The 25854-nt window shown below is 40.9% G+C and overlaps 1 protein-coding gene across 1 annotated transcript in view; it reads right to left on the reverse strand.

Annotated features, from left to right (window-relative positions):
- Window positions 1-25854, reverse strand: part of atp6v1ba (ATPase, H+ transporting, lysosomal, V1 subunit B, member a) — a 53107-nt gene that overhangs the window by 25457 nt on the left and 1796 nt on the right. Inside the window, exons 2-6 of the mRNA XM_039783937.1 lie at window positions 6742-6797; window positions 6006-6104; window positions 3132-3225; window positions 2421-2498; window positions 1610-1749 (exon numbers count right to left, since the gene is read on the reverse strand). Coding sequence (XP_039639871.1) covers window positions 1610-1749; window positions 2421-2498; window positions 3132-3225; window positions 6006-6104; window positions 6742-6797 — 467 coding nt within the window. The remainder of the gene's footprint in view (window positions 1-1609; window positions 1750-2420; window positions 2499-3131; window positions 3226-6005; window positions 6105-6741; window positions 6798-25854) is intronic.

Below are 25854 nucleotides of genomic sequence, written 5' to 3' on the forward strand. Positions count from 1 at the left end.
AACGGGTCAAATTAATTTCCTTGTTTCTGTTATGAAGACGAGACGTGTGTGTGTGACTCGAACATCTCACATTACCAACAAAACGTACAGCGAAAGACCGTGCAAAAGATTTCAGACTGTCCTGCCAACATGTAACATCAACATACACTGTAACGATTTTTCACTCTTAAGTCTCTGAAAGTTGCTGCTGTTTCGCAGCACACACACACACTCACACTCCACTCACACTCACACTCACACTCACACTCACACTCACACTCACACTCACACTCTGCAGGAAAAAACGCAGATGAGACCTACATGATGACCTAAATTGAGGACAGCTACTTTATTGTAAGTGCAATGATAAGTTAAAGTCCAGTAAGTACTTTATTAAACAGTATGAATATGTGTCGTAGCCCAGGATAGGAAATTAACTAACAATGTAAAGATCAACAAGCCACTGACAGATATGTTCATATTTGATTGATTCAATAAATTATTATTTTGTGTCTTAAATCCACCAGTCGTTTTCATATTATACCAACATCATCATCCTGAGCCTTTTTGGTAAGGTTCCTAGAAAATCTCAGCCCAGAGTAATTAATTAATAGTACTAATTATTATTCTCCCCAAAACAAGTTTCCTTTTTATTTATTTTTAGGAACTATACAAAAAAAGTTGCAACTTTTTTTTTTTAAGATTATTTTTTTGGGGCTTTTCCCTTTAATGACAGTGGATAGACAAGAAAGGGGGAGAGAAATGGGGGATGACACGCAGCTAAGGGCAGCGGGTCGGATTCGAACCTGCGCCGCTGCAGGACCCAGCCAACATGGGGCGTTATGGTCCACGTTCACCAGTGTTTTTGTTGTTGTTGTGGTGCGCGTAGGCTACTCCTGTCATCTCATCTCTTATATGCAGTGGCATAACGAGCCAACACCGGACCCCTATGCAGTATTATCAAGCCTGGCCCCCCTACTACAGCACGTGATGACAGCGCAATGTCCATGAGTAGGCTACCACGAATAGGACAGGATAGGATCATAGAGACACAGCAAGTCCTGTTTTTCGCCTTTATGGAGGCAAAAAAAAAAAGAAACTGGCTGGTACAAAGTCATTGACCACCAGCCAAAGTGGCTGGGTGGGATGGTAGAAAAGATCAGGGGGCAACTAGGGCGGTTGATAGCACAGAGGTTAGAGAAGCACTATAGTGGCCCAAAGGTTACCAGCTTCGACTCATGGTGACATGGCACAAACATCACACAGGTGATGGAAAGGAAAACACAGGTGACAATTGAAAACATAAAACATACTAGAATATAATAAGTAAGTCTCTCAGGCATTCTGTATTGTTTTTCCCAAGTCTTGGCAATCAAAGGAAACAAAAACAAACACTGTAACTAACGCAAATATAAAACTATTTAGATCTTTCCCAGAAAAGGCCATATGCTTTCATTCAAAAAGTTAATTGTGCCATCTCCCAAAAACATAAACCATGTAGAGTGCTGTCGTATATGACATTGTCTCCCTCAGGGGGTTAATTCAGAAAGCATTCCCAGGATGCTGGTAATCAGGCGTCAGAGGAACTGTTCCTGTAGCGGAGGAAATAAGACTGGTTTGGGGGTCTCACCTCGTTGTGGGGCAGCCCAGCAGCAGAGAAAATGGGGATCTTCTGTCCTCTGGCGATGCTGTTCATGCCATCGATGGCTGAGATGCCAGTCTGAATCATCTCCTCGGGGTAGATACGGCACTGAGGGTTGATAGGCTGACCTGGAAAACACACAAACAGATATATCGGACCAACGTAGGGTTGGCTTTTGTTAGGGGTTTTTCTGATAATGGTGCCTGAACCGATACTTAAAAAAAAAAGAAAAAAAAAAAAAGGGTTAGGGTTAGAAAAAAAAAGAAGAGACTACAGCAGAGACAACAATAACTTATTTCACCAGGAAATTGCTGTTTAACGACAAAAACAACCACTAGAGTGGAATATGGTATTTTACAATAACTTTGAATGCACCACGAGGCTGGCCAGTTTCAAGTAAATGCATCATATGTGTTGTTTAAAAGAGGAAATGGGTGCACCAGAAACTGTTGGTAAAGTCCTGGGAGATGGCTTTGAAATGTGCACCTCTCCTGTGTTTATTCCTGATGCTCCATAATTATATAGGCTTTGCATGCTCACTGTGGGTTAGTGGTTAACCTCTAACCTGTCCCAATTATGGGGTGTGGGTGGGGCAATGGTGGCCACTGCCCCCATAATATGATGCCTCGGCCCCCCTAACTGTGGCAAATATTTTCATACATTTTCACATCTAGTCTTGTATATCGATGTCGATATAATATCGATATATTGCCCAGCCCTATGTGGCCTCCTTATTAAAGACATCCATTTGGTTGAGAAAATATCCAAGAAAGCAGAAGATAAGAGGTGAGAGTTGTACCCATGATGTCCAGGTAGTCCTCAGCCAGAACCGTGGGCCCGCGGTCGATGGGTTTGCCCGAGCCGTTGAACACACGCCCTGAAAGAGGAACATTTTCTCCTTCAGCCCAGTTGATTAAGGATTTCATTTGATAAATAACAACTATTTGGTTTATCTGGAAGTTGAATTCAAAGATAATTACGAAGAAACAGATAAAATGAAATTCATTAGATGATCTGATATATTCGGTTTTGTCTTAGACTCTGAACAGATGACAGAGGCTCTAATGGCTCTTGCCGAGTCTCCAAGTACAAGTAATTAGAAATTCATGGACGTGATTAATGATACTTCAAAAACAAAAGCAGGTTCACTTTCTACTGCTATTGAAAAATATATGTGACCTTGTGCTGTATTGAGATAATCACACTGATTGAGACATTCAACAACATTCAGACAAGGTTTGATTCAGTGCAGTTTTGCTTTTACTATGTAGATCGAATCCGCAAGCAGAATAAGCATATTAAAAGGAAAACGCAACACTTTCAAACAGAACTCGACATGCTTTAAAATGTTCATCTTTGTGTTACAGAGACAGAAGGTTGAAAGAGCTACTGTGCAGCTGGAAACAAGACCTGAACTGTGGACTAATTAAGAGGATTATTTGCTTCATTTTGTAAAGAGTTATTGCTAAATTTGGATGAAATATGCAATGTGAAATCAGGTTGATCATACCGAGCATGTCCTCTGACACTGGGGTCCGCAGGATATCACCAGTGAACTCACAGGCTGTCTTCTTGGCATCGATGCCTGATGTTCCCTCAAACACCTGGACACACACACACACACACACACACACACACACACACACACACACACACACACACACACACACACACACACACACACACACACACACACACACACACACACACACACACACACACACACACACACACACACAGTTGTATGGTATACAGATGCTAAACAAGTAAAGCAATACCCTGCCATTAAAGACGGTACTTATCACTCCATGCAGGTTTTAAATTATGAATACCAACTTCTGCCTTCTAACAGGCGATAAAGTGTCCCTTTGTTTAGATACAACAGGCTCAAGAACTCTTTTAGACATCAGTCTATCCTGTTGCTAAACCAAAATCAGTCAATTAAGATCCAGGGCTTAAAGTGAAAAAAAATCCTGAGCCTGAAACCTTTTTTGGAATGGGAGGGGGGGGGGGGTAAATTCCTTACATTACACATCACAATCACAACTTTGCATTGTTTAGCTTTTCATAAACTCTTGGACAAAGCAGTTATATTTTAATAACTCAGGCATGAAAATGGGTCAGGAGTGAAAAAGGTGAGAATGTTATTAGCCCTCTAGGGGGGTCCGGGGGCATGCTCCCCTGGAAGAAAATTTTAAATATTCCACATTTTAAAGCATCAATCTGATGCATTTTGAGATGCATTTTTTCCAACAAACAGTGTAATATTTCAATATGCACTCATTAAAGTTAATTTGACTGGCAAAACAGTTAAAGTCCTTCTGACATTACACAATAATAAAAGTCATAATTTTTAAAAACTAAAAAGTTTTGGATACATTTTTACTTCTTCCAACCATATGTTAAATAAAGAGTCAATGTGGATTTACATATTGCAATAATATCATAATCCTAAAATGAATCATTGTGAAAACTAAAATGTACTACTTTGGCCAGGTCATCATCAAAAAAGCAAATTAGTACATTGAAGATTTTGTCCATGTTGATATTAGCTGCTTTATTTACATTTATTTAAAATGTCGCATTGTTTATCTTTTCATATAGCTAGACGTCTAAACTCTGGGACGATGCCATTATGTTTAAATAGCTGCCATGCTGATTCCAAACAGACAGCTTTGTCAAGGCAGTTTGGGCTTCAGATAGCTACAGTGAACGTGCACACACGTATAGTTTGTATCACGGTCGGTCAGTAAAGGCGCAGTCTTAACGGTAGCGGTCGTTGCCGGTAACGTACTCGTATGACAGAGTGCACGGACCGAAGCTTTGTGACTTTACCGATGCTGTCGTCCAGTCTCTTCCTTCAACATGCGCTGCAGAAGCACCGGCTCCCTCAGTTTGAGGCACCAAGTGCTAACCAGCTTCCTGTCTCCACCCTTTTCTTCTTGTCCTCTATTCATGACCAGCGCCATTTGTTTTAACTACTTTCTCAACTAAAGCTGTATCTACATGCTCCAAGTTTGATAAACTTTGCCTAGATTTTTTTAGCCGCGTTACCACGGAGACCACACCGCACTCTCGCTTTTCGGCAAAGACCCGCCCTACTATGCATCTTATTGGCTAGAACTCGTTTCATTGGTAGGTGGACGTTCGACGATTGATTAAACCCAGCGCATCAAAAACAAATCCCATGTGGACTTTATAATTTATTTATTTTTCTAAAATATTCATATGCCAGAAATCCGGCACCAGGCCCGATTACTTTCAACCCTGTGTTAGTTAGAGCTGCGTTCCTCTTATATGATTGGTAGGTGAAATCAATCGACTCGAAAATATTAAACCGCATGCAAGTTTGTTTGTTTTTTCCTCACGGCCGCACGCCGGAGATCCGGCACGGTGCCGGAATACTTTAAGCCCTGAAGATCTGGATCAGAAGATATCACGTAACATGTTTCTTTGCCATGGCTGTTGATATGTCTTCATCTTTGTACTATATGTGTAATTGTTGTCTAGCTCTGTGTATTTTTCTTTTTATTCCTTCTTTTTGAGCGGAGCTGCTGATGAACGCAAAATTAATTTAATTGTAAACTGCCAAATTTGTATCATACTGTAGCCCATTTTATTAGTACAGGTATTTTTTTTTTTTTTTTTTTTTTAAAAGGTAATTTTTTGGGGGGCATTTTAGGCCTTTATTTCTATAAAACAGCTTGGACTTGAAATTGGAGAGGGGGGTGACATACAGCAAAGGGCCGCAGGTCAGAGTCGAACCCGCGGCCGCTGCGTCAAGGAGTAAACCTCTATATATGGACGCCCGCTCTACCAGGTGAGCTACCCAGGCACCCAAGTACAGGCACCTTAAGAATGACAGTGTTTTAATAAGAACCGCATATCCTATGATTTACGACGATGTGCGGCAGAGGCTATATTGCCGTGCTTAAATCTCAGGCTCGTACACAGAGGGGTAGAGGACGCACGGTGCGGCAGGGACTCATTGGTTCTTTCCAAGCGGACAGCGAGACAGTCATTAGTGGCCGGTTTTAATGGATTACAGCAGTTACAGATGACGGAACTTTTTTGCTCCTTTTTCAGAGCCCAGAAGTTATGTATTGCCGTTGGGGTGTAAAGACTATTCCAAACAATATATTAAAAAAATGTATATTGGAAAAAGTTAGCAACCCGCCTTTAAACCACAGAGAGAACTTTAAAACGGCACACAGATTGTTGTCGTTTTACTTTTTAAAAAGGCTCAGTAATTTCCTAGAACAGCTGGGTACTATAGCATTTGTTGTGGACTATTTTCAGCTGTGGATTAACTTGATGCTCTCGCAATTATTCATAGCAGCAGGGCTCTCAAAACGGTAGGCCCAATAGGTGTTTGGTTTCTCACCTGGACAACTGCCTTGCTTCCAATCACCTCCAGGACCTGGCCGCTCCTCTTGGTGCCGTCCGGCAGGGTCAGGTGGACGATCTCAGCGTATCTGGGGAACTAGTCCAAAGAGATCCAACACAGTTTCACTACAGCTGCCTGAAAACTTCCTTGATATCATTAATACAAGAGTAGATAAAAAGCAAATATCGCAAAATATATAGTGGTGACATACATTCAGCTTAGGAAATATTATTTTGGTGAGTGGTAGTGTTGCCAAGCCCAACCTCATTAATACTTTCTCAAAATGAGGTTTCACAATAGGCAAACAGTGCAGTAATAGTACCGAGATGCTCAGTGGCCAGCAGATCAGACTGTGGTGGTACTGGGCAGCTTCCACGTATAAATGTGGAACTGTGTGAATGTGATCAGGGCTTTGTTGCAGATGAGAAGATGTTCTCAATCGACTTAGCTGGATGGACTTCTAGAGACAATATATCATAAGACATTTCTAAAAACTTTTTGTAATTTGTAAAGAAGAACATAACATGGATTTTCTGCTTTTGTTAATTAAACGGATAGGATGTAGTCGCCGTCAGAGGTACCATGTAAACGGAAAATAATCGATTTTAAAATTTGTCACAAAACAAATCCCCCCAACCCCACCCCGAAGTAGTAGTAATAGTAATAATAACAAAAATGAGAACTCATTCATGGACATCAAGTTTGATAAAAACAGAACTCCTTAGCAGCCTACCTTCACATTATCCAGGATCACCAGGGGTCCGTTTACACCCGACACAGTAGAGTAGGCTGAAAGAGAGGAGAACGACAGAGTTCATTTATTTCTGTATTCCAACAGGCCACAAGACAGGAAAATAATGCAGGAAATACTGACAATATTCCCATTTCTTTGTGCCACTGAAAGCCACCAGTCCACGTGAGATTAAGTAGACATCCTTTCTAACCAACCAACACTGTTAATAATCACAAGCTGACCTTTCAAGGTGCGATTTAAACAGCTTTTATGCACTTCCAGGCCCAAATGTCAAAGGCAGGCAAATGTCAGGAAAAAATGCATGAAATTCACTTGTTCACAATTACACATGTGGTTAGTTCTGAGCCTCACAATAATACAACACTAATTGAAGGGTCATCATTGATGAAGGTTAGTGGAAATAGCCTGTGGCCTTCTCCGACATTAAACCAGAATAACTGTAGTGAAAGAACACGCAATGAAAACTACACATCAAATAGGTCACAAAAAAACATTACGCATTGCCATTTCCCTCTACTCCAGCTGCTGTATACTTTATTTATCATGAATAATATGAAACAGCAATTTGCTTCTCCGTTTGTGTGAACGTCTGTTACATTCAAGCCATTGCCAAATGAGTTGCTACAAAGCTAATTAAGACAGCTAAAAACAATCATGTTTATTTAATCCTTCGTGTCCTCCTTGGCTACTAGCAACTGTGTGGAGGAGGGGTGGGGGGTGTGTGAATGGTCATGAAAGGCTTGTATCACGTGGACACCCCGACAGTGTGTCATTACTTAGAATTCCTCATGGGGGAGAGAGAAACTACGCACTAAAGCTTTAAAGCTCCCACATTCCCATCACATTAGGTGGAGGTCATTTCTTGCCAAAGCATACCGTTCTGTGATTCGGTCATTGTTAGGAAGTGTCGTATTATTTCCATCAATATCTGAAAGAATGTAGGCTACCTTCAATAGGTTCTACATACTTTAATATGAGACAAATCTGATGTGAAAATGATTTATACAGCACCTGTGTTAATAAATCCACAAGAAACTATTTGTTATCCCTCTTTGAATGACATATTGAAAAGGTACTGTATATTTGCCACATATTGATACATTTACATCAGTTTTGATTTAGTCTTGCATTGCCAGACCTTCCTCCACAGCGCTGCAGAGGAGGGTCTGGCTAGTCCACACAGCATACCTGGATGGGAGAAAAACATGCTCTGGTTTATTAGCATTTCTTTAAACCAATCCCAATCGTCTTGGGAGGTGCTAAGTGCCAGACGGAGCCACGGTGCCTCTGCAAAATAGCCTCGGGAAGGAACTTGTTTTGGTGGAACATGCCAATTTACGTGGAGTCTGCAAGAAATCCATTGATGCCCTCCCATAACGGCCCCTGTGCACATCTGCAGACCGCCATTGTTTCCACTGGGTTTTCTATCATGGTCTGGTGTTCCTCTTTTTGTGCCGACTGTCAATCTCAGGGCCAATATCAAAGGCACGAGGAAACTGGAGCAGACTGGTACGAACATAAAGCACTAAAGCTTAGCGGGGTGCATCCACTATGCCACTAATTAGGCAGAGGCCAACAAAATAACCTGTCAACGCGCAACAGTATTCCAGCCTTTTCCCACACACACCTGCATTTCACCTTCTATTAGCAATACAGAAAGTGTGTCTGTGCGTGTGTCTGTGCGTTTGTCTGTGTGTGTGTGTGTGTGTGTGTGTGTGTGTGTGTGTGTGTGTGTGTGTGTGTGGAGTGGGAGATAGTGGTGGAGGTTGGGGCATAGACTGTTGAAAGAGTGAGAGAAAAGATGGCTCAAGTGTGATTATAAAAACCAAGGGCACCACAAATAAAAAAAAATAAAAACATTTTCCTCTCCAAAATAAATTGAGTTTTACTCCAATCAGCCTTTCTCTATCTCAGTTCCTGCCTCAGGGCCCATATTCTGATCAATGACTCAAGTTCTCACACATTTCTCTGTTTTGCTCTACATTATTAATCCTTTTATTAATATCGTGCCATGTTAAAACAGAAAAAATAAGCTTTGACCAGAAAATGGCTTAAGAAAGACATACCAACAATTAATGAGTGGATTGATATAATTTATAATATATATATGTTATGGAGAGAATTACATTAAAACTACAGAACCAAAGTGATATTTTTGAAGAAAACTGGTCAAAATGGCTTAGCTATGTGTCAACTGTAAGACCTGACTTCATTTAGATCGCAAAAATAAGGTTGAATCCTCTTAAAAAATGTTTTTCCCTATTCTCGAGCAGCATCTTTATAATTCTAAGTATGATGCAAGTATGATTTTTTTTTGCCTATTTTGAAACAGCATCTTTATATTTGTATATATGATGTACCTATGTTAACTGCTGTTTTATTTTATACACTTATCCTCCCCTCGTCATGTTATGTTGTATGTTCTGTGCCTAGATTGCACATAAAAAAAAAAAGAACAATAAATACAGATTCAATGATCTGTTCAAATCTGTGTAAATCAACCAAAACAAAGTGTACCGATTGGTCAATCACGGCATTCTACAGACTGTTATTTCTGTATAACACGTTGCCATGGACGAAGTTCTGACCATAGACTCTGGCGACCATTTTTTAAATCAATACGAGTCTTAAATCAGCCTAAACTATACATTATATAACTATACACGGTAAGACAATATACATTTGTCAATCACCAAGGGATTTGTTGTACTGTTTATGTACTGCAAAATGTCCCTCTCAGTACATACTTTATGTTGGTTTTAAAAAATTTTTTAAAAATATTATTGGAAAATATATACAGTACAGGCCAAAAGTTTGGACACACCTTCTCATTCAAATGAGTTTCCTTTTATTTTCATGACTATTTACATTGTAGATTCTCACTGAAGGCATCAAAACTATGAATGAACACATATGGAATTATGTACTTAACAAAAAAGTGTGAAATAACTGAAAACATGTCTTATATTTTAGATTCTTCAAAGTAGCCACCCTTTACTTTTTTTATTAATAAGGGAAATAATTCCACTAATTAACCCTGACAAAGCACACCTGTGAAGGTAAAACCATTTCAGGTGACTACCTCATGAAGCTCATTGAGAGAACACCAAGGGTTTGCAGAGTTATCAAAAAAAGCAAAGGGTGGCTACTTTGAAGAATCTAAAATATAAGACATGTTTTCAGTTATTTTACACTTTTTTGTTAAGTACATAATTCCATATGTGTTCATTCATAGTTGTGATGCCTTCAGTGAGAATCTATAATGTAAATAGTCATGAAAATAAAGAAACACATTGAATGAGAAGGTGTGTCCAAACTTTTGACCTGTACTGTAATTATTGGATCTTTTAAACTCTCAAATTTTGACACTGTTAACAGCCTCAAAATTCCTGTAATTGTCAGGCTCTGTGTGACATTTGGCCAACTACCTTTGGAAATGAGGACATTTTAAATGCAGCATACAGTACATCATCATTTGATAGTTTCTAATAGTTCCGTTAAATTCCATTTAGCAAATCTTTTAGCCATTCGGTTGCAGGTCTGAAGTGAGTCTAATATTTGAATGGGTAGTTCCAGAGGGATTAAAGGCCTACCCTGGTCCTATATAGTTGCCTATCATTATATGAAGGGAAAAAAGTTTTCATGGTACCCCCTTAGGTAGAACTGTGATGATAAAAAAGTGGTTTGCTCTCTGATTTCACAAGATAATGATTGCTCAATGGGCTATACAGCCATGAGGTGTGAAGTAGCAACATGTTCCATTAGGTTTGGAAAACTTTCTCCACCCCTCTTTTGCTACTTCAGCTCAAGTGCAGCAGTCCCCTGGCTTGGCATGCAACAGCAGTGTGGGTCACCCTGCAGCCTGTTCAGCTGCCAGAGCCCTTTGTGTACAAAGATGTTAATTGGTCCTAATCCGCCACTAGAAGCTGTTTTGGTAGCCTGACCTCACACCCTAAAGGACACCTTGGTGTGAAATACTAAAGAGCCCATTCAAGTGCCAGAGAAAGGAGGCACAGAGCATTCCAACACAATTCAATTTCCCAGCTGAAAGAGGGGGGAACTGGGGGTCAGAGCTGGGATGGAGATGGGGGCGCATCATCGTTCTGACAATAAATGAGCGCTACAAAGCAGTGGCTGCTGTGATGTGCAGCCTCACAATCACGTCTTAGCCTCTACTTCAAGGGATTCCCACAGCCCCACTGGACATGGGAATGCTAATTGCCTCAAACCTACAACCAGCCCTCACCCCCACCACCCACACTCACAGCCAAAAAACATGCAACAGTGAGTCAAAAAAGCAACATGATTAAATTACTTATAAACCTCAGACTCAATCTACAACCTTTGTTTATATAATGTCACTGTCACTTTCCCATTGACTGTTAATGGTTTAAAGATATATGTAATATATCCACATTAAAATGTATAAAAAATGACAATATCCTATGTTATATATTTTGTTGAGTTGTGTACTTACATTATCCCAAATGTTTCCAACAATGTTCAAACCCAGAGAAATATGTCATTTTAAACAATGACACGGAGCCGTGTCGTTTGGTCGCCTGTCAATGGCCTCATATAACCTTTGACCCCTCTAGTTGCTCTAACTTCTGTCAAAACACGGCAAACTGCCAGAGACACAAGATCATACGTTAGACACCAATTGCAAATCATACAAGGTTGCAGAACTATACTCAGTAATACAGCATTTTTTCTGCCACACAGAATAATTTTTTCATTAATTAATGCCATTTTGCAAAAGTAATATATCGATCCAGCTAACTACAATGTGCTACATGACATGACATGACCCCTCCCAGGGCTCCAGACTAACTTTTTGCCATGGTTGCACTGGTGCGCCTAACTTTTTTTATTTAGGTGCACCAGCGCAAAATTTAGGTGCACCCAAATTTTTCCTCGCATCGCAGTTAACGCTGAATGGCGATACATGCTCTGTATTTTTTTACAGAGTGGGCTAAATGTTCAGTTTTAAGTCAAAGCCACTTTTCACAAGCTCTTTTATTTATTAACGACCGAAAGACAGGGGGAGTGCGATGGACTGAAGCATATGCTACTCAGATATTAAACCATATCCATATAAACGACATTGCTTCGTTCGTGGAGAGGCAGCGGATGCGAGGACGTTAGGTGCACTAGTGCGACCTAGGAAAAATCTTAGTCGCACCTAGGGCTGGGCGATATATCGATATAAACAAATATATCGATATATTTTTAAATGAGATATGGAATTAGACCATATCGCATATATCGATATAGTTCAAATGTGATCCTTGCTCCCATAGATATGTCGCCGTGAGGTTCTAAACATACGTCAAAACCCGCCGCCATCTTGGAACAGGGGTCCGAAGCATTCAGATCAACGCTAAAGATGCCGGACTTTTGTACTGCTTAATTATGTTCGATAGAGGAAATGAAAAGAACAAACAGCATGGATAACATTTAACAGGTGACAATGTGTTTTATGATTATATATGCCGCTTCGACCAGCAAACTGAGTCCGGGCGCAGCGGAGGGCGGAGAGCCCCGTGGGCCGCAGCGCGTCTCTTCCCCGGGCAAAAACACAGCTTCGGCCTCGCGCTGCGCTCGGGTCCCCGCTGATCCAGATCGGACCAGCCAAAGACAGAGTTGTGATCGGGATCTTACACGTAGTCCAGGACGAACTGTATGTCGATATCGGCGGAAAGTTCCACTAAGTTGTTTCGGGCGGAGGCGGACTGAAAGAAGCTACAGCGGGCAGCGGCCCGCTCGCGGCTGCAGGATCTGGAGCTCAGTGCCCGTTAAAATTACATGTAACGCTTAAATACATACAGAAATAAATAGTGGAGGAATGAGCCTGGACATTTCAGTCTGTTTAAACTTCACCTTGAAGCAGAAACTCTTAGTTCAGAAGGGTGAAGTTTCCGTTTGGACTCAGATCTGTGAACCGATCATAATAAATTTCTTTGTTTTGTAGTCGATAGTTCATCTTTTAGTTTACTTAAGTGGAAGCAGTATCAAGTGGAAGAATGGGACTATAACCTAGGCTTACAGGCATGAGGCATTACATTGAACAAAGTAGATTATATTAATATCAAAAGCTTAATTGACCTTTGGAACGAATCACAAATAGCCTATGGAGCTTTGATTTCAAAAAAGTTACTCCTGTTATACAGTATTTAGGTTTACATTTTATTGTTATTTGAACAGCTGAGCATTTAATCATGAACCAGGTGAAGAAACCGGTTTATTATTTATTTGATTTTGCAACTGTTTCTATGAAACTACTTGTGACATGTCATATTTGATTTGGGCTTTGACTGAACATTTGCTCTCACTTCGCGGAAAAAATATCGCGATATATATCGTATATCGATATTCAGCCAAAATATATCGGGATATGACTTTTGGTCCATATCGCCCAGCCCTAGTCGCACCCTTACAAATTTTGGTCGCATTTGCGACCAAATTGGTCACACTCTAGAGCCCTGCCTCCCCTCACACTTTCCAATCATTGGTCACACTCTAGAGCCCTGCCTCCCCTCACACTTTCCAATCATGCAGTAGAAGCTACGGTGGCCTTCAGGTAACGTAAAATTGCAGAAGGCCCTCTCTAGATCCAGTGTTTGGTTTGTCCATTCTGGGCTACTGTAGTTGTACTGCAGCCCATCAACAAGGCATCCCTATGTACTATATCTTCAACTATCAGAGCCTTAACTACAGTTAAGGGCAGCAAAACATTTTCCCGTTCTGAGAGCTTTGGTGGATACAATATAAAAACTAAAACCAGAAAACAAAAGTGAAGGTTTTATGGATAGAATGGCTTTTGTGTAAGGAGGCTTAACGAAAGCTATATTGCATTACAGAAGAAAAAAATTCTATGATGAAGAACACACAAGATAAATATCTTCTGTGTGCTCTGGTGCCACTTTATATGGGAGCACACAAAAAAGGCTGAACGACTTCAAAACCCTTCCCAACACTGGGCTCACTGCACAGATTTTAGCAACGCTGCTGCTATGGAAATGACTTGACTGTAGGACTGAGCGATACGGAGAAAATCAAATATCACAATATTTCTGACCCAATACCTCGATATCGATATTGCGGCGATATTGTAGGGTTGACATTTGGCGCTTTCACAAAATATTTTTACAATTAGATATTTGATATATAATCGTCAGTAACATAGATTTAATGACTACATGGGTAAAGGCAAATAATAGAACTCAAAATGGTGAGATCACAAAAATGACATTTTACTGTTATGCAGTTTGTAAAACCAGGAAAGACAACACTTGTCATATTACGATATTACAATATCCAAAATCTAAGATGATAGCTAGTCTCATATCACGATATCAAAATAATATTGATATTTTGCCCAGCCCTACTTGACTGATACGGTGTCACAGGGATATATTTTTATAAGACAAAATGCACTTACTTTTCTAAAAGACCAACCCATTCTTAAGATGAAGAATGTCAGGAAATTAATGATGAGTGGTCAGCAATCGTTCATGTGGATTGATTTCTGTTCATGCAACAGGAAGAAATGGTGTCAAACCCTTAGCCTACATTTCAATGTTCTTTCATGAAAAGAATGGCAAACGCCCACGGGAGAGTCTTTTTTTACTGACAAGCTAGCTGCTTAAGCCTAATTAGAATGTGGATTATAGAACGGTTACAAAAATAACATTGATTTTATAGAAATTACTTTCATGGTGACAGATGAGACATTTGTTTATCGTGACTACATTATTACCATTAATTAAATCTTAACAAAGAAGTATAGTGCCTTGCTCTATGTCTTTTCATAGCACTAAATGACAGAATGCACTACTAAAACAAAGACCAGACATTTCGTGGGCTAATAGCTTTTGTCGCATTTGACATGAGAGAGACAAAGGCCTCTTTAAAGAAAAGACTTGGTCTGATGAGAAATCTCTTTATTTGTTTATTTCCAGCTCTGTCTCGGAGTGGCTTTTCAATAGCTGCCTCTCTTAGAGCTCTGTCAAGTCAATAAGGTAGTAAAAAAACCAGCTCTACATTGTGATCTTATAGACGGTTTGATGCCTGGCAACTGGCTATACTGAACAAAGTGTCTGATTTCATACAATACTCTCTTAGGTTACAGTTTGCTTTAAACTAACAGGGACATGGCTAATAATTCTGAGGCCATTTGTCACCTGTAGCTGTCAGGTATTCATTCTGCGATATTCTTGGAAATTAGCATTGAGATGTATCTGGTGCAATACATGTATTATGCACTCCCTCTTTTAAATAAACCAGTAACTGAATGAAAATGTTAAAGCTTTTGTGTCTCCCACAACCTATGCTATAGCATGTATTCACTTTGTGTATGAACTTTTTATTAATCTACTAAAACTCAATTTATTAAACTTATGTCAAATAAGTAAATACAGCAGACGCTGCTCTCTACCCCCCCTCTGTGTGCTCTGTGGCCGGTGTGTATGAGTGAGATGTTGCAATCGCCTGTGGAGCTTTATAACTCCAAAAAGACCGATAACCACAGGTTCCCGTTAATATGATAATGGGATATTTGTGTTGTGATATTTAAACAAACAATCGGGAAAATTAATGCCTCTTGTCCACGAGTCTCTTGAGAGCTCCAGCCAGCTCACAGGGGGTTCTTTGAGCTGGCCAGCCAGCGACCCCGGCCCAGTCGCATCAGACTGGGGAACTTCTCAAAATGTCCGGGCAAATTTGCGATTCGCCATCAATTTTCTGCCCATATTCAAAATCCACAGTTGAGGTCTCGCCTAAAAAGTCTCAGAAGTTAATTCAGTATCAAGCCGCGGTTGTTGTGACTGTTCCAGGGCTTTGAATTGAGGGATACAGTAGGCGAGGTAGACTGGTATGATGCATACTGGAGATTTTTTTCAAAATTACTACGACATCCGGGTATTTTTGGCATTCTGTAGATTTTGCTGTTTGCACACTGCATACTACATGCTACATTTTGGCCAAATCAGTGAGTAGTGCTAGTAGAGAGTATGTGGTTTTGCTAACTTGTTGCACTTGCTACCAACATTAGCTGCTCTGTTTCAACAATGTTAAAAAGTGTATGCAGGCTGAAATTAATCAGAACCAAGCAATAAGCTTAAAGGGGTGATAGAATGCAAAACCGATTTTACCCTGTCATAGTTGAATAACGACAGTTCGGTGGGTAAATAGGACATACATAGAAGCTCAAAATCCCATTGACACCCCTTTACTATGAAAATCTCATATTTTGAAACTGCCGCTGAATACGGGCGAATCTCAACAAAGCTGGAAGTTGACGTCAACATTTACATAGGCTACACAACTGACCTGAGATCAGGTACTGTGTCGGACTTCAGTGCCGGTGCTGCCTGTGTTGCTGCCTCGCCGCCCGGCCTGCCTTCCTTCACAGACCCTGGCCTGCTGTGAGGTACTTGGAGCTGCGTCACGACTGGCAGCCCACAGCACTTCATACATGCGCAAAGTCACTGTCTCTTGGGCTAATGACAACCAAATGCCCCTGCCCTGACAGAGCTCCAGGGCCTGCAACTCCCCCTCTTCCTGGGTTGGTCTTTCTGGCTCAGTACTAAAGTGGTTTGAATCCTATTTAAAGAATAGGGACTACTTTGTGTCAATAGGTAATTATACATCTGAGCATACAAATATGGCGTGCGGAGTTCCCCAAGGCTCAGTTCTGGGACCTCTTCTGTTCAACATCTACATGCTTCCACTGGCTCAGATTATGGAAAACAACAAAATAAGTTACCATAGTTATGCGGATGACACACAAATTTACATAACCTTATCGCCAGGTAACTATAGCCCAATACAACAATTAAATATGTGCATTCAACAGATCAATGATTGGATGTGCCAGAACTTTCTTAAATTAAATGAAGAAAAAACGGAGGTGGTTGTTTTTGGAGCAAAAGAGGAAGGATTGAAAGTCAGCGCTCAGCTTCAAACGACAATGTTAAAAACAACAGACAAAGCCAGAAATCTTGGTGTAGTCATGGACTCAGACCTGAATTTTAAAAGCCACATTAACATAATTAAAAAATCAGCATATTATCACCTTAAAAATATATCAAGGGTTAAAAGGACTCAGCAGGATCTGGAAAAACTTGTCCATGCTTTTATCTTCAGTAGACTTGACTACTGTAACGGTGTCTTTACAGGTCTCCCTAAAAAATCAATCAGACAGCTGCAGCTGATTCAGAACGCTGCTGCTCGAGTCCTCACTAAGACCAAGAAAGTGGATCACATCACTCTAGTTCTGAAGTCTCTACACTGGCTTCCAGTGCCTCAAAGAATTGATTTCAAAATACTTTTACTGGTTTATAAATCACTAAACGGTTTAGGGCCAAAATACATTTCTGATCTGCTACTACATTATGACCCACCCAGACCTCTCAGGTCGTCTGGGACAGGTCTACTTGTTGTCCCCAGAGTCAGAACTAAACAGGGGGAAGCAGCGTTCAGTTTTTATGCTCCACATCTTTGGAACAAACTCCCAGAAACCTGTAGGTCCGCTGCAACTCTCAGTTCTTTTAAATCTAAGCTAAAGACCTATCTTTTTGATGTTGCTTTTCTTTAAATAATCGATTCTATTAACTTTAATGTCTTATACTGCACTGTAACTTTGATTCTTATACTGCACTATCAATTTTATTCTTGTCTTTTAATGTTTTTAATTTGTTTATTAATGTTTTTAAATTGTTTTTAATTGTCTTCTAACTGCTCTTTAATGTTTTATGTAAAGCACTTTGAATTGCCCTGTTGCTGAAATGTGCTATACAAATAAAGCTGCTAGCTTAATGCCCGGTGTATGCGAGTGAGAGCGCGGTCAGCGAGCTTGTTACGCCAGCAATCTCTTACCACAGGTTTCAGTTAATCTTTTAATGTGTGTAATTATAATGTGTTGAGTTATTTAAACAAACGATTGGGGAAATAAACGCCGCTTGTCCGCGAGTCTCATTGATAGAGCTACATCCAGCAGCAGGCTCTATCAATGAGAGCTAGCTAGCCTCCTCTTAGAATTCCTCTGAAATTCACAAATATTCATTAACTTGAAATCGGACACCGTTGTTAGCTTTATAAGATATTTAGCTAGATGTTGTATACGTGGCTTGACGAAATTTAAACTGTAAATATACTCGGAATGACGCCGAAAATTAAGCTAACTATCCGTGATTTGTAGCTACACAGGTAGCTAGGATTGAAGGGACAGTTGCAGCTAACGGAAGCCCTACTCTTCACAGATATTCATTAATTTGAAATCGGACACCGTTGTTAACTTTATAAGACATGTAGCTAGATGTTGTATACGTGGCGTGACGAAATTCAAACTGTAATTAAAGCTGCGAGCAGCGATGGACGGGCCCTCGCGCCTCTGCGCGCGTCGGGGTTACCGGCGGACGCCGCTCCTTGCGACCGTGCATTTGCGCGGCACTCAGACGCCGCAAACCGTCACCAATGAAAAGGGAACTCCCCGCCGAGTTCAGCGATACCTCACACAAGACTCTAGCTTAAATGGGTCAGCATGTATGAAAGGGGGCGTGGCTTAAACGTAGGGGGCGGGCCAAACCATCACCAATGAAGAAGGAAGTCTCTGCTCCGTTCAATGATACCTCACACAAGTGTTTACATCAATCGGGCCATTAGTAATAAAAGGGGGCGTGGCTTGAACATAGGGGGCGGGCCAAACCATCACCAATGAAGAAGGAAGTCTCTGCTGAGTTCAATGATACCTCACACAAGGGTATACCTTAAACGGTTCAAATGTTATGAAAGGGGGCGTGGCTTATGCATAGGGGGCGGGCCAAACCATCACCAATAAAGAAGGAACTCTCTGCTGAGTTCAGTGATACCTCACAAAAGACTCTACCTTAAACGGTTCAAATGTTATGAAAGGGGGCGTGGCCTGAGTAAGTGGGCGTGGCCATATTATAGGGGGCGGCTCAGTATCACACGTAGACCACACATTCTGAGTTTCATGCAAATCGGATGATGTTTGTCATATAAGGCAGATTTCCTGTGGCCAGGGGGGGGCGCTATGACCAAAAGTCAATTTTGGCCTGTATGTGTCCTCAGGCCCGGACCCTTGTCAATCGTGAGAAATTTCGGGCAGATACGACAACGTACACTCAAGTTACAACAACTTCTTTGTTCATCGCTAAACACTCAAAATGGCCGCCACGCCACGCCCACACCGTCTGACGAAAAGTCCATCCATCCATCGTCAACCACTTATCCCGCGCACAGGGTCGTGGGGGGGCTGGAGCCAATCCCAGCATACGTCGGGCGAAAGGCGGGGCACACCCCGGACAGGTCGCCAGTCCATCGCAGGGCCACACATAGACGAACAACCACTCACTCACACATGCACACCTACGGACAATTTAGGGACACCAATAAACCTAGCCCGCATGTCTTTGGTCGGCGGAAGGAAGCCGGAGTACCCGGAGAGAACCCACACAGACACGGGGAGAACATGCAAACTCCACACAGAAAGGCCGGGCCAACCGGGGTACGAACCCACAACCTTCTTGCTGTGAGGCGACAGTGCTAACCACCGCACCACCGTGTCCCCGTCTGACGAAAAGTTTTTCTTTTAATAACTTTTCATCGTTAAGGTGTTGGGATGGTACAGACCAAGTTTGAAGTCCATCGGATGAAATCTCTAGGAGGAGTTCGTTAAAGTATAGCACCTTGACTTTTAGGCCTACTTCCTGTTGCCACTAGGGGGCGCTATGACTTTAAGTAAATATCGGCCGTTATTTGTCCTCAGGGTTGGACTCTTATGAACTCTTATGAAAAGTTTCAAGGTAATCGGACAACGTACACTCGAGTTACACCCACTTCCTGTTTCGGCGGCGAAACGCACAAAATGGCCGCCCTGCCACGGCCACGCCCTATGACGAAAAGTTTTTCTTTTAACAACTTTTCATCTTTAATATCTTAAGATGGCACACACCGAGTTTGAAGTTGATCGGATGAAATCTCTAGGAGGAGTTCGTTAAAGTACGACGTGGAAATGGCCAAAATCGCACTAATTTCGAACTTTGAAATCAAAATGGCGGACTTCCTGTTGGGTTTAGGGTATGGCTCTAATTACGTTTTTTGTACATCTTGACATGATACATATGTGTACCAAGTTTCGTGAGTCTACGTTAAACGCACTGCAGGGGCTCAAATTTTCTTAACTTTCTAAGGCGCTAGCGAGGCCGTTTTGCCCTATTCCGAAACCCTTAAAATACGTAAATTTTCACCAGACTTGATGCGACCGCCAAATTTGGTGAGTTTTTGAATATGTTAAGGCCCTCAAAAAGCCAATTCATTTGACGGGAAAAAGAATAATAATAGAAAGAAAGAATAATTCCTTCAGTTTCAATAGGGCCTTCGCCGCTGTCGGCGCTCGGGCCCTAATAATTCCTTCAGTTTCAATAGGGCCTTCGCCGCTGTCGGCGCTCGGGCCCTAATAATTCCTTCAGTTTCAATAGGGCCTTCGCCGCTGTCGGCGCTCGGGCCCTAAATATACTCGGAATGACGCCGAAAATGAAGCTAACTATCCGTGATTTGTAGTTACAAATCTACATCCAGCCGCAGGCTCTATCAATGAGACTCGCGGACAAGCGGCGTTTATTTCCCCAATCGTTTGTTTAAATAACTCAACACATTATAATTACACACATTAAAAGAGTAACTGGAACCTGTGGTAACAGATTGCTGGTGTAACAAGCTCGCTGACCGCGCTCTCACTCACATACACCGGGCATTTAGCTAGCAGGAAGAGGGGAGTTGCAGGCCCTGGAGCTCTGTCAGGGCAGGGGCATTTGGTTGTCATTAGCCCAAGAGATGGTGACTTTGCGCGGGTATGGGGTGCAGTGGGCTGCCAGCTCCAAGTACCTCATAGCAGGCCAGGCGGCGAGGCAGCAACACAGGCAGCACCGGCGCTCAAGTCCGACACACAGTCGGACAAAATTTGCAATTAGCCATCCGTTTTCGTAAAGCGGCCCATATTTGAGCTTTACATAGTTGATTTCTCGCATAAAAAAAAAGTTTCAGAAGTGAATTTTGCAATGGAATAGCCCGATAAACAATGTATAACTTTGCAGTGTCTGAAATATGAGAGCCTCCCATGTGTTTTTATGTAGTTTGCTCAAACCAATCAGCACGTAGCTCATTCGGAATATTAATGAGCATACCATATTTGGAAGAAAAGCTCTTGTTCCAAATAGAGCCATATTCACAGGGTAGTTAAGGGCCTAATAAAATAGCATTCGGGCAATTTTCAGCCCAACCAATGTTACATACCCTATTAGGAGACCTTAAGGAACAGTGTAAAATACCCTATATAATCATTCTATCACCCCTTTAACAAATGTGAAAGCCCTGAGTAATGACACTGTGACATCCCCCCTTCTCAAAAAGGAGGATGTCCGGTTTGGTAAGTAGAATTCCTCGTGTCTTTCGCTCGCATCCCCGCTGGGAGGAGCTAACACGTGAGGAAGAGACGTTAGCCCAATGGAAAGCACAACATGTGAGCCATTATTGTCAAAAATTCACTCAGACCTTTTTGTGTTCGCACAGATATTTGAATACTTATATTTTAAAGGAATTCATGAGATATCTTTAAAAATGGTTGTATAAGCCCATACATTTCATTTGTTTGTCTCTAGATATAGTTTAGCACAAAATGTGATTCACATATATGCTACAAAAAGGGGAAGTTACAACTAAAACTGGAACAGGACAACTCAGCTCAGCCAAAGAAGTTCTGAAGTTACAACACTCCTAAGTAATAAGCCATAATTCACCTACTCTAGATGTGCACTCTGTGCTGTCCATCATGGTTGGTTGTCCCAACTGAAAGGATCAATGAGCATCATCTCATCTGACCTAGCTTCTCAACACCTTCTGCTGAGCAGGACCCAATGTGGGTTGGACACTGGGCTATGGCGTCAGTCCTGGCTCTCATGTAATATAATAATTAATTTCTGTGTAAATTCATTATAATATAAATACATTGGAAGGTTCGAGAGGGGAGGGTCCATCAATCAGTCTATGAAATTTCAGTTTAGTTATCTTTAACTTAACTTTAGTTAACTTGTGCGGTCTGCCAGGCAGTTATCCAGCCGCTGTCCACTCTGCTGCTGCCGTCAGACGGCAGAGTCCTTTACAGAAACAGAGTCAGTATGGATTGGATAATCACATCAAATAAATATACTAAATAAATAATGTAAAAAGCCTGGCAATCATACTTTATTAAGGCTAAGCGGTTACAGTTTTCAGGTGATTCACCAAACTTGTAGATTTTTTTTATATATCAGTTTCCTTTGGAATATCTGCCACTTGACTTTTAGGGGGTCATCTTCCCAAATTTTTTTATTATTCCAGAGACTTGATTTTTCCGACATCTGATAGTTGCAGCCCAGTTGCTAGCCCTCACGTGGTCAACCTTTCAGTTTTGGTGCTAGTAACAGAGAACAGCTCAGGCCAGGCGGCAGGATGAAGGGAGACACGCTGGGATGTTTTTCCGTCGACCTGACTATCGATTTCAGCACCACACCTAGGCCTACACCCCCCCCCACCACGTCACACACAACGAACAGCACTCCGTCTGAGAATAACTCATAATGCAAGTTAATGCATGTGGGATTACAATTCCTTATTTCATGGGCTATTCTGGATTTTGGGGGAAATGTATACAGTATATAATAACAAAAAGCTTTGAAGTCCTAGTGAATTTGATGGTTCTGCACTATAGTCAATATAACTAGACCTACACCTGCAGACACAAGCCTCTGTATGCCTCTCCTACATAAAAGAAGTATAGGAGACAAAAGGAAAAACATCTCCAGCCAACAGAAGGGTCCTAAAACAGGCTTCTAGAAGGCGCGGACCTCTCCGCCTGCTCGGCTAAATGTATGCTGAATTTCCATTTCACAAATATTAGTTGTGCTTAATGTAGTCTCGCTTTGCCAGACCATCCTCCACAGCGCTGCGGAAGAAGGTCTGGCTAGTCCACACAGCATTCCGGGATGGGAGAAAAACGTGCTCTGGTTTATTGGCATTTCTTTCTCAATGACTTGTTCTGGTGGAACATGTGTACGTTCAAAAGTAGTTTTAGTCGTGCAACAGAAAACTCCGATTGGACAGATAGTCTAGCTAGCTGTCTGGATTTGCCCTGCAGAGATCTGAGGAGCAGTTAACCATAGTCCTCACAAATCCACCAGAGGTTAGAACGCCAACACAGAGACAGAGGAAGATAATGGACATCCGGCGGAATGTCCTGTGACATCGGAGCAATCCAGGAAGTGGAAGGTCGAGGATATAGACCATGCTTAATGTGGTTGACATTGGACAGTGATGACATGTAGCTATGTGTCACTCATCAGAATCAGGAAATTAACATGCTGGTCTCCTGCTGACTCTGCTAGCTTGGGCTAACTAGCCATTTTAGGGCTGGACCCGAATATTCGAATATTCGTTCGGTGGGTTGGTATTCGATTTGAAAATTTTACATTTGAATATTCTTTTTTTTTTTTTGGTTTATTTATTTTCTGCATTCATCTCTCGTTCACACTCCAGTCCAGTTGGTGGCGGTAATGCACATTTAAGTTGGTTTGCCAACCGCCAATAAACTACAAAGAAGAAGAAGAAGAAGAAGAAGAAGAAGAAGAAGAAGAAGAAGAAGAGACTGTCGGTACACGATGATGCCCACTTCGAGCATTTAGCAAGCTGGGCAGAGAAGCTAGCGGCGATAACAAGTGCGGAAATGGAAAACTGTTTCCCGTTTTTCCATTGTGATTCGGCCAGAAACTTCAACATTGTGAGGCGAAGAGATCGTTTTGGAATATAAAGCTTGGATATTACATTTCCTTGGACTCTTAGGGATTTATGAAAATCAAGTTTTGGTCAGAATACCACTTTGTTGCTGAAAGGACAACAAAAACAGGTATGCATGCACTCTTGGCATTACGGCTGAGTTGTTTTATTTTCTGTTACTTTGTAACAGTTGTGTACATGGCTGTATATTTTGAAGATTTAATGCTTTAAAGTTATAAAAACGCTCATGAGTGGAAGTTGTATCGAGGTTACAGCGACGCCCCAGTCACAAAGTGTCCCGTTGACGGGACGGTGATACGAGGTTAAAAGTTTATTAATTCTGAACGTGTCTGGCCTGTCTATCTATATTGCACCAAATACGACACTGCACTCCCTTGTGAAGTCGTTTGGATGAAAGGTTCTCAAAATAATCAACATGCAAACAAACAGACAGACACATAGAGATTCCTGCCTTTATTAGAGATAATAATATGTTCAGCCCCCTCTCTCCGAAGCTTCGAATATTCGATGCTCATTACTACCGAAGCTTCGAAGCTCAAAAAATGGTATTCGGACCAGCCCTAAGCCATTTAAAAAGAAGGTTTTTAAATGGAACTATCAGAGTAAAGTCCAGCAGGATGTCAGCAGCCGTGCGGTCCTTCAGCCCAGACTTGGCTGGGTCCTGCAGTGTCGGTGCTATTCAACCGAGTGACTCTATTTCTGTGTGCCAATCTGACGGCTATTCTGCCTGATGATGAATCATGCACGAGTTGAACGAGCTGATGGGATTACATTTTACTGGAATTGTATCTTGTACGATTTCATGTGATAAATAAAACTGATTAATAGATAAACATATTGTAAATGCAGCACCTGCAGTATTTGAGGAGCACATAAAAAGTTTCCCAACAGTTACTTGCGATAATCATTTGCTCTGAATTTCTGCCTCAACATCAGAATGGACCGCTGCTGCCTAGTAATGGGTTTGATGAGAGGAAAATAGCGAGCCATTCAGCAAATTAGAAAATTTCAGAAGTAGGGTGGTTAGATGTTTTTAGGACAAGGTTTTATTACATGTTACATACTCTATGCTTTCCTCTCAGAAGGCGCAAGCTCCATTAAGTTATTTCCTTCTAGTTTGCTAAGAGGCTTTTAGTCCATGCTAGCCTCTCTGACTCTTACACAAAGAAAAAAACACCACCTTGCAGGGTTCATGCCTCGAAAATGCCGAAAAAAAACCAGCAACATTTGTGGAAGTCCCTGTGTTGATTGAAATAATGTCATCATATTTATATATTATTATTATTATTATTATTATTATTATTATTATTAGGGCATACAAAATGTTCCATTTATTTCATGTGTGCTGTTGAGCAAAGCAAAAATGTCTATTTTGAAAAGATTTATTTTTGGTTATTAAATGCTGTAGTGTTGCACATTTTTCTTCTTATACTCGTTTAACTTGTATACAGTACAGGCCAAAAGTTTGGACACACCTTCTCATTCAATGTGTTTCTTTATTTTCATGACTATTTACATTATAGATTCTCACTGAAGGCATCAAAACTATGAATGTACACATGTGGAATTATGTACTTAACAAAAAAGTGTGAAATAACTGAAAACATGTCTTATATTTTAGATTCTTCAAAGTAGCCACTCTTTGCTTTTTTTGATAACTCTGCAAACCCTTGGTGTTCTCTCAATGAGCTTCATGAGGTAGTCACCTGAAATGGTTTTACCTTCACAGGTGTGCTTTGTCAGGGTTCATTAGTGGAATTATTTCCCTTATTAATAAAAAAGCAAAGGGTGGCTACTTTAAAGAATCTAAAATATAAGACATGTTTTCAAGTTATTTCACACTTTTAAGTACTATAATTCCATATGTGTTCATTCATTTTTTTTTTAGAATATACAATGTAAATAGTCATGAATATAAATAATGAGAAACACACATTTAAAAATTTTAATATTTTGTGCATTTTGTCCTTGATAATCAAGTAGACTCATGATACCATTTTTTATATATATATATATATATAAATATATATATATATATATATATATATATATATATATATAAATAAATAAACACAGGACTTTCACCCAGGAGAGCTGGGATCACTTCCCACGTGTGGCGATTTTCAGCCATTTTAATTTTATTGTTTTTTAAGACTTCCCCAATGTTTCTTTCCTAAACCCAACCGTTTATCGTTTTCCTAAGCGTGTTTTTGTCGCTTTTTTGTGTTACTAAAGCCT

Source organism: Perca fluviatilis, chromosome 19, assembly GCF_010015445.1.
Source record: "Perca fluviatilis chromosome 19, GENO_Pfluv_1.0, whole genome shotgun sequence".
NCBI classification, from domain to species: Eukaryota; Metazoa; Chordata; class Actinopteri; order Perciformes; family Percidae; genus Perca; species Perca fluviatilis.